The following is a 19369-nucleotide window of genomic DNA, read 5'->3' on the forward strand; positions in this document are numbered from 1 at the left end:
GAGGTCCAGGGCCATCAGAAACATCCTTCAGAACAGCAAAAGGACACAGCCAGGTCAGATCCTACCATCACACTAGCCGCAAGACTCAGTTTCCCTTCCTGTAAGTTGGAGAAAGTACCCTGGAGGGGCTGTTAGGATTCAAGTTGACACCCAAGTCAGTACTGAGAGTCAAAGACCACCTCTGATAATGCGAGGTGCAAAAGGGACTTTATTTGACTCGTCTCATCCAACCAAGTCTCATTCAACCAAGCAAGTCTTGACAAGGACCTAGAGTTAAATCTTCAAGCATATAGAGTTTTACAGGCTCCAGCAACTCCAGCATTTCATTGGTTAATACAATAAAGCAAGCATTTCATCCACTTGAACAGAAATCACACCAGGAATCACATTATATTTAGGGTTGATCTCTCAACTTATTGCTGATTCAACTTTGTGTCAGGGGGTCCTTATCTAGTGAAACATGTCTTTATCTGGTGGAACATTCGGACCCACCTAGTTCCTCTATTTCAACAGAATGAGGGTCTTGCCCTATAGAGAGTACGTTTTGCGATTTTATCTTTGGGCTAATAACCTCTGCCTATGGAGAAGATGTAGAGTGGAAAAATATTTTTAGTGGCTTTATTGGGAGTTTGAGACCACTTTGGTCCTAAGGCCAGGGGGCTTTGGTTCTCACAGAGGTGCTAGGGTCCCAGTCATGATGGCCTGGACTGTCCCCAAGCCAGACTAAGTTTCCTTTATGAGGAGCCATCCCTCCAGAAATTCTCTATACTGGGATGTGGGATTGGGTTTTTTATATTATTTTTATTGTTGTTTGGGCTTTGGGGCCACACCAGGCAGCCATCAGAGGTCACTTCTGGCTCTGCACTCAGAAATTACTCCTGGGGGGCTGGAGAGATAGCACAGTGGTAGGGCATTTGCCTTGCACGCAGCCAACACAGGATAGACCCCAGTTTGATTCCCAGCATTCCGTATGGACCCCTGAGCCTGCCAGGAACAATTTCTGAGCGCAGAGCCAGGAGTAAACCCTGAGCACCGCTGCCAGGTGTGACCCAGAGACAACAACAAAAAATAAGAAATTACTCCTGGGGTTGGAGAGATAGCATGGAGGTAGGGCGTTTGCCTTTCATGCAGAAGGACAATGGTTCGAATCCAGCATCCCATATAGTCCCCCGAACCTGCCAGGAGCAATTTCTGAGCGTAGAGCCAGGAGTAACCCCTGAGCACTGCCAAGTGTGACCCAAAAATCTAAAAAAAAAAAAAAAAATTACTCCTGGCAGGCTTGGGAGACCATATGAGATAATGGGAATTGAACTGGGGTTGGCTGTGTTCAAGGCAAATACCCTATCTGCTGTGCTATCACTTCGATCCTGTGGGTGTGTTTTGTTTCTGTGGACCACACTAGCAATGCTCAAGGGTTGGCTATCCCAATCTTAGGTGACACAGGGCCTCCCAAAAAAGCTTGCATTCTAATCTCTGAGCCAGGGCCCTAGAACTGGGATGGATAGTTCCAGAACCAGACCAGAGAAGCCTGTAAGTAGCCTTGATTTCCAGACCTGAATTAAACTCACTCAGAACCTCAGGAACCTGGTTTATTTCTAGGGTTTTTATTTGTTTTTTTGGGCTACACCCAGCAGTGCTCCTAGCACTGTGCTCAGAAATCTCTCCTGGATCTGTACTCAGCAATCATTCCTGATGTTTGGGGAACCACATGGGGTGCTGGGGATCAAACCCGAGTCAGCTGCCCTGACTGAGACAAGTGCCCTTCCTACTACCCGTATACTATTGCTCCAACTCTAGTTCTGTTTTCTTTTGTAAATGTTTGTTTGTTCATTTCTTTTCTTTTCTTTTTGGTTTTGGGTCACACACGGCAGCATCAGGGGTTCCTCCAAGATCTATGCTCAGAAATCGTTCCTGGCCGGCTCGGGGGACCATATAGGATGCCGGAATTCGAACAGCTGTCCCTCTGCATGCAAGGCAAATCCCTTACCTCCATGTTATCTCTCTGGCCTCCTTATTTCTTATTTTTTGCACCACACCCAGTGGAGATCAAAGCCCAGTTGGCTATGTGCAAGGCAAGATCACTACGTGCTGTACAATCACTCCAGCCCCAATTTCTTTTTTTTATTTTTATTTTTTGGTTTTTGGGCCACACCCGACAGTGCTCAGGGGTTACTCCTGGCAGTTTGCTCAGAAATAGCTCCTGGCAGGCACAGGGGACCATATGGGACACCGGGATTTGAACCAACCACCTTTGGTCCTGGATCGGCTGCTTGCAAGGCAAACACCGCTGTGCTATCTCTCCGGGCCCAATTTCTTTTTTTTTTTTTTAATTTTGTTGGGGGGCACACCTGGGAATGGAGTGTTTCCATGGCAACTGAGCCTTGTAGATCAGGCCACAGAGATTAGACTGGCACAGACTTTGCCCTGGAAGGTTTCTCCAAGCTGAGAGAGTGCAAGAATGAGGGTGACACGGTCATGGAGCAGCCACAAATGGGATGGAGGGGCCAGAGCAAGAGCACAGGATGGGGGCCAGAGTGATAGCACAGCAGGTAGACCAGTTGCCTTACATGTAGCCAACCCAGGTTCGATCCTCAGCATCCCCATATGGTCCTCTGAGTCTACCAAGAGTAATTTCAGTCAGGAGTAACCCCTGAGTGCCACTGAGTATGGCCCCCAAACCAAAAATAAAATAAAGAGCAAACTAAAGAAATAGCACAGGAGAGAAGGCACTTTGGTTGCACATAGCCACCCCAGGTTTGAACCTCAGAATCCATAAGATTCCCTGAGCACTACCAGGAATGATCCCTGAGGGTAGAGCCAGGAGGAATCCCTGAGCACCTTTAATTATGGTTTTTAAAAAAAAGAAGAGGGCCTGGAGAGATAGCACAGCGGTGTTTGCCTTGCAAGCAGCCGATCCAGGACCAAAGGTGGTTGGTTCGAATCCCAGTGTCCCATATGGTCTCCCGTGCCTGCCAGGAGCTATTTCTGAGCAGACAGCCAGGAGTAACCCCTGAGCAACGCCGGGTGTGGCCCAAATACCCAAAAAAAAAAAAAAAAAAAAAAAAAGAAGAACAAGAAAAGGAACAACAAAAAAAAAAAAAGAAGAAAGGTCTGGAATCTGGACCCGTCAGCATTCCAGTACTTCCTTACCCTCTGCCCTGGGCTGATCTCTCAGAGAACAGGTTTCAGGGCCCTGAGTCCCTCCACAAAGCTGCAATTCAAATGTGTGGCACTTGATGTTTGGAGCTTGTTTGCAGAGTCTTAGAGTCTAATCGTGGCTTGCCCTAATCACCCTCCAAAACAACCAGGGATGGGGAGATGGCTCAGTGGACTGAGGCCCGGGTTTAATCTCATCTCCAAAGCTTGAGTCCTGGGGTAGCCCCTGAGTACCTCTGAGTGTGCCCCTCAAGCACAGAAGAGAAAATTACAGCCGGAGAGAAAACTTGCCTTGTGTATGGCTGACCCAGGTTCAATCCCTGTCTCCTCAGAGGGTTTCCCAAGTCCACCAAGAGTGGCCCCCAAGTACAGAGCCAGTAATAAGCCCTCAGTATTGCTTTGTGTGGTCCAAACACCAAAACAAACATTAAAAAAGAGAGATGAGGCCGAAGAGATAGCACAGGGGTAGGGCATTTGCTTTGCAAGTGGCCAACCTAGGACTGATGTTGGTTCGAATCCCAGCATCCTATAAGGTCCCCCAAGCCTGCCAGGAGAGATTTCTGAGCACAGAACCAGGAATAACCCCTTAGTGCCACTGTATATGCAGGGGGGGAGAGAGGAGAGAGGACAGAGAGGAGAGAGAGAGGAGAGAAAGAGAGAGAGGAGAGGAGAGAGAGAAAAGAAGAGAAGAGAAGAGAGAGAGAGAGAGAGAGAGAGAGAGAGAGAGAGAGAGAGAGAGAGAGAGAGAGATTCCTGGGGTTTCCAGATAATTCCCCAGCTCTGGGCAACCAGGAAGCTACTTTGAACCTCAGGATATGCCTGCTAGAATTGTCGTGGGTGGGTATATGACTCTTACCGCAAAAAGTCGGTTTCCACGTGACTCACAGAGGTCACTTGACTTCTGGTTAAACCCACAAAGTAGCAGATGGTCTCGGCAAAATGGGAATTGAGGAAGATGGCCTGGAAAAAAAAAAAAAGTGCTTCCTCTGTCTTGCTTGAAGCACCTAGGACCCCTGGGACTCCTGGTCTCCAGACCAGGAGAGTGAGCCCTGAGAGCACTTAATGTAGTGACAAAATTGCTTGCTTGTCCCCCCCCCTCCTGTCCCAAGAGGCATCCTTAAGAGGTTCCTGAAACCCTCTTGATCTGCCCAGCACAGCAAAGAGTCCTCCAACACCCGATTCTTGGGGAGCCATGCAGGCTGCAGCAAGGAACTGCTCTGTGCAGAAAAAGGAAAGTTAGTCCTCGTCTTGGCACGAGTGCTCCAGGAATGTCACCTTCCCTTGCAGGAAATATTTGCAGGAATATTTGCAGAAAGAGTGAGGTAAAATAATGTTAGGTGGGTCCAAAGCTATAGTACAGTGGGGGAGGGCATTTGCCTTACATGCGCCTGATCCAGATTCAATTCCAGAGTGTTCCCAAGAACACTGGGAGTAATTCCTATGTACAAAACCAGGAGTAGGGCCTGAGAGATAGCACAGCAGTAGGGCATTTGCTTTGAACGCGAACAACTCAGGACAGACTCAGGTTCAATCCCTGCCACTTCATATGGTTCCCTAAGCCTGTCAGGAGTGACTTCTGAGTGCACAGCCAGGAGTAACCCCTGAGTACTGCCAGGTTGGCCCATAAACTTAAATTAAAAATTTTTTGTTAAAAAAAATTGTTGTTGTTGTTGTAGTTGTTTTAGGGATACACCGAGTGGTGCTCAGGAGTTACTCCTGGCTCTTCACTCAGAAATCGTCCCTGGCAGGCTTGGAGGACCACATGGGATGCTGGGAATCGAACTGGGTCAGTCCCAGGTCAGCTGCATGCAAGCCAAACGCCCTACCACTGTTCTATCTCTACAGCCCCTAAAGAAACAAATTAAATAGGGACTGGAGAAAAATCACAGTATGTAGGGCATTTGCCTTGCACGTAGCCAATCCTGGTTTGATCCCTAGCATCCCGTATCCCCCAAATCTGACAAGAATAATTTCTTCTCTTTTTCTTTGTTTTGTTTTTGGGCCACACCTGGGAGTGCTCAGGGGTTACTCCGGCTCTGCGCTCAAAATCTGCTCCTGGCAGATTTGGGAAACCATATGGGGTGCTGAGGATTGAACTCTGGTCAATTCCATGTCAGCCACTTGCAAGACAAATGCCCCAACTGTTGCATCCTCATCCAGGAGTGATTTCTGGGTACAGAGAGTCAGGAGTAACTCGAGCGCTGTCAGGTGTGGACAAAAGCAATCCCACCCCCCAAAAATAATAGTTTTGGGAGCCAGAGCAATATTACAGCAGGAAAGGTATTTGCCTTGTATACCATTACCATAGATTCAATCCCTGGCTCCCCAGAGGTCACCCCAGAGCTCAGCTGAGTAAATCTGAGTGCAGACTGGGGCTCCAAAACAAACAAACAAACAAGGGCTGGAGCAGTGGCACAAGTGGTAGGGCATTTGCCTTGCATGCTCTAACCTAGGATGGACTTCGTGGTTCGATACCCTGGAGTCCCCTATGGTCCCCCAAGCCAGGCGTGATTTCTGAGCACATTGCCAGGAGTAACCCTGAGCATCACTGGGTATGGCCCAAAAAGAAAAACAAACAAAAAGAGTGAAGTAAAATAGTTTCATTGACTTCAAAGTGAGAGGAGAAAACAAGAGACAAGAGACACACATATTTGGGGCCAGAGAGATAGCATGGAGGCAGGGTGTTTGCCTAGCATGCAGAAGGATGGTGGTTCAAATCCCCACATCCCATATGGTCCCCCAAGCCTTTCCTGCTGAACTATTGCACTTGCCTTTGCATGTGGCTCTAATGTGTTTGGTCCTGCCCACCTAATCCACTAGGAGTGACCCCTGAATGCAGAGCAGAAGAATTCCCAGATCACTGTCACTGTGACCCCCCAAACAAACAAAAAAAAAAAAAGAAAGGAAATCCAGAAATATTCACTTGGGTATTGTCACAGGGAAAAAGCCTTGATTCTTTCTTCTTTTTTTGGTTTTTGGATCATACCCAGCATGGCTCAGGGGGTTGCTCCTGGCTCTGTGCTCAGAAGTCATTCCTGGCAGGCTCAGAGGACCATATGAGATGCCGGGATTCAAACAGGGTCTGTCAAGTGTTGACCACGTTAAGGCAAACGCATTAACGGCTGTGCTATTGCTCCCCCCTCCTTTTTATATTTTTTAAAGCCATATCCAGAGGTTCTCAGGATTAATCCTGGCTCTGAGTCCAGGGATCACTCTTAGCAGGGGTTGGCAACCACATAGGGTCCCAGGGATTGAACCTAGGTGTCAGTTTCATGCAAGTCAACCTCTCACCATTGTACTATGAACCTTGTCCCTCATTTCATGTTTCTTTTTTATTTTATTTTTTTGTTTTTGGGCCACACTTGGCAGCTCTCAGGGCTCTGTGCTCAGAGCTCTTGGCTCTATGCTCAGAAATTACTCCTGGAAGGCTCAGAAAACCATATGGGATGGTGGGGATCAAACCCAGGTCAGTCCTGGATCAACAGCGTGCAAGGCAAACATCCTACTGCTGTGCAATCAACCACTCTGCCCCCCCTTTCTTTTTTTTTTCTTTTTCTCTCTTTTTTTCTTTTTTGGTTTTTGGGCCACACCCGGTAACGCTCAGGGGTTACTCCTGGCTATGCGCTCAGAAGTTGCTCCTGGCTTGGGGGACCATATGGGACACCAGGGTATCGAATCACGGTCCGTCCAAGGCTAGCGCAGGCAAGGCAGGCACCCTACCTCTAGCGCCACCGCCCGGCCCCAGTCTTTTTTTCTTTTATATATATATATATATTTTTGGGGGGGGGGCCACACCCAGTGATGCTCAGGGTTTACTCCTAGCTATGCGCTCCTGACCTGGGGAACCATAGGGGACGCCAGAGGATCAAGCCACGGTACAGCCTAGGTTAGTGTGTGCAGGCAAATGCCCTACCACTTGCACCACCACTCCAGCCCTTCCTTCTTTCACGTTCTTCTTTTTTTTGGTTTTTGGGCCACAGGGGTTACTCCTGGCTATCTGCTCAGGAATAGCTCCTGGCAGGCACGGTGGGGACCATATGGGACACCTGGATTTGAACCAACCACCTTTGGTCCTGGATCGGCTGCTTGCAAGGCAAACACCACTGTGATATCTCTCCTGGCGCTTCTTTCACGTTCTTATCAGGACTTTTTGTTTGAGTTTGGTCAACATCAGGTGGTGCTCAGAACTTACTCTGGGCTCTGCACTCAGGGATCACTCCAGGCCAGCTTGGGGGGTTATATGGGGTGCCAGATATTGCACCAGGTTTGTCCATGTGAAAGGCAAATACCCTCCTGTTCTCGTCAGCTCTCCCTTTTCTGAAGGGGTCCACTGAGGTGGCCCCTCAATTTATCTCCAAAAAGCTCAGGATTTACTATTCAATGGGATGTGTACTTCATACTTTTAGGCTACTCAGGGCTGGGCTGTTTTTTTTTTTCTTAGTTTGACTATTACCCAAAACTCTCATTATCAGGACCCCCCATCTATGTGCCTGAAATAGCCCTTCCTGACCAATGCCTGACCATGACTGGCTTGTCATGGGGCATAATAAGTTTTAAGGTCCCTGTTGCAGCACGAATCAGCAGATTATTCCTTTTGGGGAAGACATGCTCATTATGGGAAGACCAGGTTTGAACCCGAGTCAGCTGTGTGCAAGGCGAGTGCCCTCCTTGCTGTACTATCTCTCCAGCCCCAGCAGTTTTTTTTTCTCTTTTTGGAAAAATATTATTTGAGATTATATTATTATACTTTTTGGAATTAATAATATTCCCTGGTCTGGACCTCAATTGCTCTTCCTGGTAATCAGCTGTGAACTGAGCTGTTTGTGTTGCGGGAGACTATGCTGACTCACTGCTATAAACAATATTTGGGGGGAGTTTTATTAAAACAATTTTGGGGGGCTTGCGGTCGCATCCGGTGGCACTCAAGGGTTGCTCCTGGCTCTGCACTCAGAAATCGCCCCTGGCAGGCTTGAGGGACCATCTGGGATGCCAGAGATTGAACCGGTGTCTGTCCTGGGTTGGCTGTGTGCAAGGCAAATGCTATATTACTGTGCTATCGTTTTGGCCACTTATTAAAAAAAATTTTTTTTTTTTTTGGTTTTTGGGTCACACCTGGCAGTGCTCAGGGGTTACTCCTGGCTCTATGCTCAGAAATCGCTCCTGGCAGGCTCAGGGAACCATATGGGATGCTGGGATATGAACCACCGTCTTTCTGCATGCAAGGCAAACGCCTTACCTCCATGCTATCTCTCTGGCCCCTATTTCTGATATAATTTGTATTGTTCCTTTCTTTGGAAGGAGTATTTATTAAAATGATGGTTATCTGTTACTGATTAAGCAAGTACCTTTCTGGCACAGGTCTGAAATGGAACCATCAAGGTGGCTTTTTCTGGACCCAAGATGTAATTGCAATTCAGCCTTTCAACACCAGTACCGAGTGTAATTATATCTCATCTTAAGGTCTGTAGGGTGAGTAAACTTCAGTATTGCTTCCTCTTTATTGTAAGTGACTGAATCTAAGCCAGAGTTCTTCAAAAAGCTCACTGAAGTCACAAGGATGAAGAGGAGAGAAATGACCTCCAGTTTGCACTGAGTAAGTTTGGGGGATCGTCACCATCTCTCTGCCTGCTTGCTATGGCTGAAAGCACCCCCACACAACTGTTTTAATTAAAACCAAACAGTTTTAATTGAAGTTTTAATTATGTGACTAAGCCACAGCAATAGCACAGTGGATAGGGTGTTTGCTTTTCATGAGACTGACCCAAGTTCAATCTCTGGCATCCCAATGGTTCCCTGAGCCCACCAGGAGTGATTCTTTTATTTATTTATTTATTTTTGGTTTTTGGGCCACACCCAATGATGCTCAGGGGTTACTCCTGCCTATGTGCTCAGGAATCAGTCCTGGCTAGAGGGACCATATGGGACACCGGGGATCAAACCAAGTCTGTCCTGGATCTGCTGCATGCAAGGCAAATGCCCTGCCACTGCACTATCATGCAGGCCCCTCAAGGGTGATTCTGGAGCACAGAGCCAGGAGTAACCCCTGATAGCCACTGAATGTGGCCCATAAACAAACAAAAAAACAGTTTTTTTGGGGGGTCACACCCAGCAGCGCTCAGGGGCTACTCCTGGCTCTCTGCTCAGAAATCGCTCCTGGCAGACTCGGGGGATCATATGGGATGCCAGAATTCGAACCACTGTCCTGCATGCAAGGCAAATGTCTTACCTTCCATGTTATCTCTCCGGCCCACAAAAAGGAGTTTTAATTAGGAAAGCAGGAGGAAAAGAGAGAGAAGAGAGAGAGAGAGAGAGAGAGAGAGAGAGAGAGAGAGAGAGAGAGAGAGAGAGAGAGAGAGAGAATCTGAGCTCAGAGTGAGAAGAGGGAAAGAGAAGAGAGACAGAGAGACAGAAAGAGAGACAGGCAGACAGGCAGATAGACAGGCAGAGACTTCTTGTGGGCTGGAAATAGAATGCAAGTTTGCAGAGTGAAATGGGGGCATGGATTTAGCTTCCTATGCAAGTCCCTGTTATTTTCTTTGGTGGGGGAAGCACACCCAAAGATGCTCAGGGCTTACTCCTGGCTCTGCACTCAGGGGTCACTACTAATAGAGCTCAGGAGACCACTTGGGATGTTGAGGACCAACCAGGGTTGGCTAGGTACAAAGCAAACTCTCTACCCTTTTAGCTTACACTCTGCTTTTGCCCATGGCAAGCCATTGTACTATTGCTCCAGCCTCTAGGTCCCTTTCACCTTTCTCTCCTTCCCTTTCCTACAAGGGCCAGAAATTACCCAAGGACTCAGATGGGCAGAACAGGTTTTCAAAGCCACTAGTGCAAGCTTTTCAGTTTTCTGGGACACATTTCTCGGAATGGGGGGCGAGCTTGTAGGGTCTCTCTGCCTCTAAGGTGTTTGTTTAACCTTTAGGAGCACAGCAGGAGGGTGCAAGAGCAGTTGCTTGGATCACTAAATACTGCACTCTCTGGGATTTAGGCTCTATAACCTTTACCGGCACCTGAGGCAAGAATCCTGCAATCAACCCACAAGAGGGAGAGACCAGCCCCGGGGGACCCGGGGTGGTGGAGGTGGGGGGCTCTCTGCCTCCACCTTCACCAGATTTGCAGTTTGCTTTCAAGAGCCTATAACTAGCATCCTTCCAGCTCCTGACCTCAGCCCTGGACTGACCCTGCTTCTGACCTTCGTTTACCGACAGCACCCAGGCCACCAACTCCTGTGCAGCTGTGTCTGCATTGCATAGGGAAAAGCCCCCAGGGAGAGCAGAAGTCCAGGGCTCAGAGTCAGGCTAGGCCCAAGGTGGAGAGAGGACAAAGAAATGAGGGAATTTTCGGGGCTGGAGTGAGAGGACAGCGGGGAGGGCATTGACTTGCAATGCTGAATAGCGTTAGATTCCCCCCCCCCCCCACCGCATCCCATAAGGTCACCCAAAAACCTCCAGGGGTGATCCCTGTGCAGAGCCAGGAGTTAGTATTGATTGCCGGGTGTGGCCCAAAAGCAAAAACAAAAACAAAAAACACACAATCACATAAAAGAAATGGGGAACTCTCTCCTCCCTTTTTCGGGGTCACACCCGGCAGCGCTCAGGGGTTACTCCTGGCCCTGCTCTCAGAAATTGTCCCTGGCAGGCTCAGGGGACCATATGGGATGCCAGAATTCGAACCACCGTCCTTCTGCATGCAAGGCAAACGCCTTACCTCCATGCTATCTCTCCAGCCCCCCCCCTCAGTTTTTTTAAGTTGCTTAAAACTGGTCCCAATTTTGCTCTCGGGAGGGAGATGCCCGATTAGAACAGTAGCTCCGTCCCTAGCAACCTGTCGCCGTCTTCATAGCAACAGGGGCGGGGCCCAAGAACAGGCCCAGCCGGTCCCGGACCGAGCCGTCAACCGCGCCTCCGTTCCCTACTTCCGGGCCCTTTAAGAGGCTCCGCCCCCCGAGAGGCCTAAAAGTGCTTTGATTGGTCCCGAGAGCGGCCGAGCGCAGCCGAACTTGACGCCAACGCCCGAAGCTTTTCCCGACCCGAGGCCTCCCACGCGGCGCCGCAGCCGCCCTCAGCCAATCGCCATCCGGCGCGCCGACTGACATCTGCATAGCCACGCCTCCGAGGAAGACAACGTCCAATCGCATCTCTCTTCGGCGCCTTATTAGCATGCCGGGGGCGGGGCGGGGCGGAGAAGCCGACAGGGGGCGGGCCCCCGGGCGGTTGGTTGGAGCGCTACGCCGCCGCCGAGAGGTCCGGGGGAAAAAGTTTCTTTGGAGGTGAACACTGGAGTCGCGGAACTCGGGGCGTCGCTTGGGGCCGGGGTGCGCGCGCAGGGTGTCCCCGGGCTGAGGTGGGACGATTCTCCTGGGCCGGGGTTGCAAAGCGCGGACCCGGGCTCCGGGAGCTCCCGGCCGGCGGCGATCTCCCCCAACAAAGGATCCCTGGGGCGCCCGCCCTCGAGGGCCTCCCCGCCCCCGGATCCGATCGGCCCTTAACCCCGGCCGGGTCCCTGCAGAGGCGGCTCCCGGGCGGACGTCCCTCTCACCCACCGGGCCCCGCGTCTGAGTTCCTGGAGCGGCCATGTCCCACGGCCCCAACAAGCAGCCCGGCTCGGCCGCCGCGTGAGTGCGATCTCCCCTCCCCCGCCGGCGCCCCCAAATCCCGACCCCCCAAAACATCTTAGCTCCTTACCTGGCCCGCCCACTTCTGGACCCTCCGCTCCGGATTAGCGTCTTTATTCCTCACTGTGACCCTGGCTGCCCGGGGCCCCCCCTAAGTCAGATCCGTCTGCCCCCCCAAATTCGGGCGTCGTAGTTGGGGTGACCCCCTTGCTCCCCAGACTCCCAATCCCCGCTAAGGCTGCTCCCTATCCCTGGTTCCCTCCTGCCAGGACTCAGCTCTCGTGTGCCCCCAACTTGGGCATCATAGTTGGGGTGACCCTCTGGCGCCCCCAGACTCCCCAATCCCCTCCCCGCTAGGGGGGGGATCTTTCTTTCCCAGAACACACACCCTTTGCCTCCTGCCTAGGATTAGGGGTGGGGGTGACCCCTGTGTCTTGTGACCCCCAGGCCGGCGGGTGGCAAGGCTCCGGGCCAGCATGGGGGCTTCGTGGTGGCGGTCAAGCAAGAACGTGGCGAGGGCCCGCGTGCCGGCGGCGAGAAGGGACCCCACGAAGAGGAAGTGAGAACAGGCCCCCCCATCCCATCAGGCCTTCTTTCTCCCGGGTCTCTCTCTCCCTCCCAACCCAGTCTCAAAGCACCGCCCCAGCAATATCTGACTTCTCGGTGACCCGCCTGTTGTCCAGATTTTCTGCTCCCGAGTCTGAGGCCCCGCCCCTTGACAGATGCCAACTCACCCCAGGCTGGGTGCCAGTCCTTGCCAACTGCCCTGCTTCCCACCCTGCAGTCCCCAGGGACATTTCTGCCTGAGCATAGCAGAAACCCCATAGCAGAAGCCACTCCCACTGCACTATATGTCGGCCCCTAGGGGCTGCATCCCTTTGCCTGGGCCTCTGAAGCCCTCACCCTTGGCAAGGTACCCCCATCCACCCTCCTCCTGATCACATGCAATCCTGATCCCTATGTAGGTAATAGCTCCTGGTCCTCCAGGTCCCTTTCCTGACATGGCCCCACCCACCTGGACCCCTGCCAAGATACTGTGCCTATATCCCCATGAGGCTTCGCCCATGTCCCCCAAGACTGCAACACTGCCCTCTATGGGTCTTGCCTCGCCCTTCTGGAGACCCTTTCCAATGGGTTTGCTGGGTTCTGCAGCCTGTGAAGAAGCGAGGCTGGCCCAAGGGCAAAAAGAGAAAGAAGATTCTGCCAAATGGGCCCAAGGCCCCTGTCACCGGCTATGTGCGCTTCCTGAACGAGCGGCGGGAGCAAATCCGCACCCGACACCCGGACTTGCCCTTCCCGGAGATCACGAAGATGCTGGGTGCTGAGTGGAGTAAGCTACAGCCTGCTGAGAAGCAGGTGAGTTCCCTTAGCAGCAGGAGATAGCATCAAAGGTGGGATGGAGCCTGGTTTTTGCATCCCACCATGCAGGTTTTCAACAGACAGGATGGGAACAGAGCTAGTCTGGGCTGGAGATGGAGGTCCTGATACAATCTGAGTGGTGGAAGATGGGGTCCTTCTGCTCTGGAGCTGGGCTCAGCCTTGTGGTGCCACCCCGCAGCGGTACCTGGATGAAGCCGAGCGGGAGAAGCAGCAGTACATCAAGGAGCTGCGTGCCTACCAGCAGTCAGAAGCTTACAAGATGTGCGCGGAGAAGATCCATGAGAAGAAGGTCAAGAAAGGTGGGAAGGGGCCAGAACGATGACACAGATGGGAAGGCATTTGCCATGTGTGTGACTGACTCTGATTCAGTCTCAGCACCCGGTAGGGTCTCCCATGCCTGCCAGGAGTGATTCCTGAATGCAGAGCCAGGAGTCAGCCCTGAGCACTGCCAGATGTGGCCCCAAAAGAAAATAAAAAGATGGGGGCTGGAGAGATAGCACAGTGGTAGGGCATTTGCTTTGCATGCAGAAGGACGGTGGTTGGAATCCGGCGTCCTATATGGTCCCCTGAGCCTGCTGGGGGTGATTTCTGAGCGAATAGCCAGGAGTAGCCCGAGTGCTTCCCGGTGTGACCCAAAAACCAAAATCAAAAAAAAAAAAAAAGACAACACAAAGTGGGAAGGGGTCATGAGGAGTTATAGGGTTGAACACAGGCTTGTATGCATCAGCCTCTGTTTTCATTTCGGACCCATGGACACCATTGAGTGTGGCTCCTAAACTGAGAGACAAGGTGGGAAGGGCTCAGACATTGGTGCCTGCTCTGGGCTGGAAACTCGCCCTTTCCAGCCAGCCTTCTCTACAGGCCAGTTGGAACAGGAGGATGAGTAGAATGTGCTGAGATGAGCAGATTCCGAAGTCTGGGGGCCCTGGCAGGAGGATGCTGGGGAACAGCATGGGGTCAGGGCAGCCTGGAAGGCTGACCCACTGTGCCTAACCCTTCCTCCCACTAGAGGATACGGGCTTGGGGCTAATGAACACCCTCCTGAATGGACACAAGGTAAGCACCCCTGTACTGGGAACCTCTGCAGGAGGGTAAGCCTGAGAATCCCAGCTGTCAAGCCAAGGGGATCCAACCCTATCGGTGGGTGTCCCAGATGGGGGTTGGGTGCACCTGCAAATCAGAAAACCATCACTTTTTTTTCTTTTTTTTTCTCTTTTTTTGCCACACCTAGCAGTCCCCAGGGGATCATGCAGGGGTGCTGGGGGTGGAACTCATGAGCTAGCTAGCCATGCAAGGCAAAGCTCCTTTCCCGCAGTATTGGCTCTCTGGCCCTGTCATTGTATCTTGTGTCCCCCCTCAGGGTGGGGACTGTGACGGCTTCTCCACCTTCGATGTCCCCATCTTTACCGAAGAGTTCCTGGACCAAAATAAAGGTGAGTGCTCACCTGGGCATGTTTTGGGGGGATGCTTGAGGGGAGGGAGTAGCACCCCCCCCCCCGGGGACTTTGGAGAAACCATTCAGGACTGCCCTAGCAGGGAGACAGGAGTAATGGCCCAAGTTTTCTATCAGTAATGACTTCTTTAACAAGTCCCAGCCCTTCCCTCCATGTCCCACTCCCGCCCGGGGTTCGGGGGTGATCCGCAAGGCCGCTCGCCCCTGCAGCGGACAGGGGAGGGACGGGGAGGAGAGGCGGCTCAGACCCGGCTGTTCCGCTGCAGCGCGCGAGGCGGAGCTGCGGCGCCTGCGGAAGATGAACGTAGCCTTCGAGGAGCAGAACGCGGTGCTGCAGCGGCACACGCAGAGCATGAGCAGCGCGCGGGAGCGTCTGGAGCAGGAGCTGGCGCTGGAGGAGCGGCGGACGCTGGCGCTGCAGCAGCAGCTCCAGGCCGTGCGCCAGGCGCTCACCGCCAGCTTCGCGTCGCTGCCGGTGCCGGGTGCGGAACCCCGCCCCCTGACCTAGCCCCGCCCACATCTGACCGAGCCCCCCCCCTGAGTTTAACCCACCCCGCGCTCGCTCCCTGACCCCGCCCACGCAGCTGCGAGGCCCCGCCCACAGCGACCCCGGAGTCCAATCCCTGGTGGCCCTTCAGCGGAAGCTCCGCCCCTACTGTCCCTTCCTGCCACCCACCGCGCCTCTTCTCCAAACTGGCCTGAGCGATAACACAGCGGGTTAGGCGTTTGCCTAGCAGGCAGCCAACACAGGCCGGACCCCGGTTCAACTCCAGGCATCCCCTATGGGATACCCCACACGCGAGCCTGCCAAGAACAACTTCTGAGTACAGGAGTAATAATTCTTAGTGCCGCCGGGTGTGACCCAAAAACCAAAACCAAAACCAAAAAGCTGCAGACTTTCTCTGCCGGCCTCCTCTGCTGCCCCCTAGAGCCTGGTTTAGTCTCCAGGTTTTCTGGTTAGTCAACCCCCTGAATCTCCACTACCTCACCCTGGACAGCTTGACCCCAGCCCCTGGCTCCTGGGACCAGTTAGTTATCTGGTGGGCACCTCTGAGCGCCCCACTGCACTGCCCTTCACAGGCACAGGCGAGACCCCCACCCTCAGCACCCTGGACTTCTACATGGCCCGGCTCCACGGCGCCATCGAGCGCGACCCTGCCCAGCATGAGAAGCTCATTGTCCGCATCAAAGAGATCCTGGCCCAGGTCGCCAGGTGGGTCTCCCCTGCCCCCGTGGAGTGTCCAGGGTCTGGGGTCACTGCCCTATGGGGAACTGTAAAGTGATCACAGTTCCGGTGTCCCTATAATCCCCCTGGGCTACTTGGACACTCACTAGTGTGACGGACCTGGGGATGGGGGCTGCTGGCTGGGATCCCTCATTAATGCTCCCCTATTGTGAGTGGGGTCCCTGAGGGCCAGGAACTCACCCCAGTTCCGTTTTCTCCAGCCCCATCCTGAATTCCCAGCTGAGGTGGGATCTGCCTCAGTCTCCCCAGGCTTTGCAGGGACCTTCTCACTGAGTCACCTCTCTCCTGCCACAGCGAACACCTCTGAAGTCATCACTGCACATGGCCACCCACCGTGGAGGGGCTGGGGTCACCCGAAAGTTCCTACAGCACTCTCCAGCCCTGACTCTTCCCAGCACCCTGACCCCTGTGTGACCTCCAGAACCCCCTGAGTGCTGGCCTGGGGACCCAGGTGGTCCTTATTCCACACTACAGGCTGTGGGGGGTCGAGACACCAACCTCTCTGGAACCCACAGTGGCACCCATGCCTGGTGTGTGGAAAGTGGGGGTACATGTGCATTGCTCCACTGGCTTGCTGGACTCCCCATGGTGCTCATGTGCCCCAGCTTGGCACTGGGGTCCCCCTGGGCCAGCAGCTGAGAGATCCTGGTAGAGGGACCCCTTCACCTCTGCTCAATTTGGACTTTTGAAATAAATTGTAAAGTTTCCAGTTTCCAGTTTGTGAGTCTGGGGATATTTACCTAAGGAGTGGGGGGAAACATGCCCAAAGAGGCCCCCCACAATCCACCCCAACACCTGTTCATTGTCTATGCTGAGGTTATAGCTTTGCCTTCTCCCTATCACACACACCTACTTTCTGTTTGGGAAGGGAGGGGCCTTTCTGGATGTTTTCACCCTGCAGGACTCAGGAGTCCTGGGTCCCAAGGGTATCCATACGATGCTGGCTCTGAGGCCCCTTCCCATCAGCCCTGGTGTATTGGCAGTGGGATTCACCCATCAGTGCTGGGCCAATGGGGTGCTCTGGGAACCCTGAGGGCTTGAGATCAGGCCTCCTGAAAGCAAATCCTCAATTCCTCACTTCCCCTTTCCACATCAGCCCTAGCCCCTCATCCCTGATAACCATCTAAAATGCTCCCTTCTGCCTTTTGCTGCTATGAATCCATATGTACAGGTGTTGATATTTTGGTTTTGGGGTCACACCCAGCAGTGCTCTGGGGCCCATATAGTGCTGGGGATCAAACCTGGTCCTCTTGGAGCCGAGTTATACTACAGTGGGGGAGAGTGCTGTCTTTGCACACAGACAACCTGGGTTTGATCCCAGCATCTCATATGGGCCCCAAGCACCACCAGAAGTTATCCTTGAGTGCAAAGCCAGGAATCTAAGCACTGACAAGTGTGGCCCCAAACCAAAATAGGTAGCTAGGAAGATGTCTTGTATGCAGCTGATCCAACTTTCTTTTTTTTTCTTTTTGGTTTTTGGTTTCTGGGTCACACCCAGCAGCGCTCAGAGGTTACTCCTGGCTCTATGCTCGGAAATCGCTCCTGGCAGGCTCGGGGGACCATATGGGTTGTCGGGATTCGAACCACCGTCCTTCTACATGCAAGACAAACGCCCTACCTCCATGCTCTCTGGCCCTGACCCAGCTTTCATCCCAGCATTCCTTTCGATCCCTTGAGCTCTCCAGGAATAATCCCTTCAGGCATAGCACCCCAAAAAATAAATTAACAAAAGCCCAAAATCTGGCATGCAAAGTATTCCAGCCTGTTGAGCTGTTTCTGGCCCTGAAAGCATGCAGTTTCTGTTTTTTTTGCAGTGGTTTTGTTATTTGCTCAGAACTCAAACCCAAAACGTAAGGAATGCAAGGCAGTGAGTGTTCTACCACTGAGCCGCACTGCCTGCTTGGTCTGCACTCACTCCAGGCTTGATCCTGAGGGTGGCTCGCTCCATGTCAAGGATTGAACCAGGCCTCCTGCATGCAAAGCACATATTAGCCCCTTGGAGCTATGTGGTTTTATGGGTTTTTTTGGGGGGGGATGGAAGAATGCTTGGCATCACACTTGGCAGTGCTGATAGCTTACTCCTAACTCTGTGATCAGGAATAATTTCTGATGGGGCTCTGGGGACCCTATGGAGTGCTGGAACTTGAACTTGGGCCAGCTGTGTGCAAGGCCAGCACCCTCTCCTGTCTCCCTGGTCCTGTTTACCCCACCCGGCCCCTCAGTACTTCATTCTGGGATGCATCTGAAGAGTGCGTCACTGACCCCCGTCCTCTGCTTCCTGCTGTGGAAGGAAGACAACCCAGACATCTGTGTTGGAAGGAATATTAGAGGCACCCCAAAGGCTTGGGGGGAGTCATTGGACAAACGCCTGCCTGTTGGCCAGGTTAAATTATGTTCCCTTCACAGATCAGTGCAAGTAAGTCCTCCTCCCCAGAAGCTCAGAGCATTGTGACCTTATTTGGAGTTAGGGTCCCTGCAGATATAATTAGTCCAGATGAGGTCAGCCCGGTGGGCGGGTGCCGCTCCAGCCTGCTTCTGTCATTAGAGGAAGTTTGTGTTTGGACACAGAGTGGACCAGGGCAGAAGGCGAGGTGACGAGGCAGGGACAGGCAGACGCCAGTGTCCTGGAAGTCCCCAAGTTGGAGAAAGCCTTGAGATTCGGGGTTTGGAGGCCAGCCCACACTTGTAAAGTCCATTTCTTCAGCTTCACTGTTCCATGCTGGCCCTTGGTTACTGAGGAGATGAGAACCCCAAATTTTTTTGGGGGGAGGACTTGGGCTACATCTAGCAGTGCTCAGGGACGACTCCTGACTATCCTCAGAGATTTCCTCCTGGTGGGTCCAATGATGCATCGATGCCTGCAGCATCCAAGGCCTATGGCCAGTGGTGCTAGGGGGTGTGACTTGGTGTCCCGGATGGAATTTGGGGTCTCTATCACCCTGGGAAAGCACTGCAACTCTTTGAGTCATCTCACTGGCTTCTTGGATTATACTCTAAAAGGGATGAATGATTCTTTGCTACAATGTTATGGACTATTGGGTATGTCATAGAATGTTCTGAAATGTTTGAACCATCACATTCCAGAACATTCCATGTTCCCTCAGTGACGCCCTATCCCATCAGCAAGTCACCCTAATTTCCTCATGAGCTTACCTTCTGCCTGTGATGGGAAGGACTTCTGGGCATTTCCACCTCTGGAAACCCCTTGTGGGATGTGATTCTCTCTGTGAGTGTACAGGGGTCCAGTGTGTCCATGTGGTGTGGTGGGGAGTGTCTCATGTTACAGGGCTTCCAGACCATTTTTTGTTTTTGTTTTTGAGCCACACTTGGAGGCACTGAGGGGTTACTCCTGGCTCTTTGCTCAGAAATCGCTCCTGGTAGGCTCCAAGGATCATATGGGATGCTGGGAATTGAACCCTGGTCCGTCCTGGGTTGGCTGCAAGCAAGACAAATGCCCTGCCGCTGTGCTATTGCTCCGCGCCCCTCCCCCGACCATTTTTTTGTTTATTTGGTCTGG

General features: G+C 52.5%; 1 protein-coding gene across 2 annotated transcripts; it reads left to right on the forward strand.

The window, feature by feature from the left end:
* The first annotated feature begins 11380 nt into the window (after positions 1-11380).
* On the forward strand, positions 11381-16564 carry HMG20B (high mobility group 20B). 2 transcript variants are annotated; one of them, XM_049788670.1, is made up of 9 exons: positions 11381-11773; positions 12221-12332; positions 12926-13129; positions 13332-13452; positions 14163-14209; positions 14514-14586; positions 14873-15088; positions 15687-15819; positions 16053-16564. In XM_049788670.1, the coding sequence occupies exons 1-9, from the start codon at positions 11733-11735 to the stop codon at positions 16123-16125; spliced, it is 1020 nt and encodes a 339-aa protein (XP_049644627.1). In that variant the 5' UTR covers positions 11381-11732; the 3' UTR covers positions 16126-16564. The 2 variants fall into 2 exon arrangements, with proteins under 2 accessions (XP_049644627.1, XP_049644628.1); XM_049788671.1 differs by having other exon boundaries at positions 16147-16564.
* Positions 16565-19369: the final 2805 nt, after the last annotated feature.

The sequence above is a fragment of the Suncus etruscus genome, chromosome 15 (genome assembly GCF_024139225.1).
Source record: "Suncus etruscus isolate mSunEtr1 chromosome 15, mSunEtr1.pri.cur, whole genome shotgun sequence".
NCBI lineage: Eukaryota > Metazoa > Chordata > Mammalia > Eulipotyphla > Soricidae > Suncus > Suncus etruscus.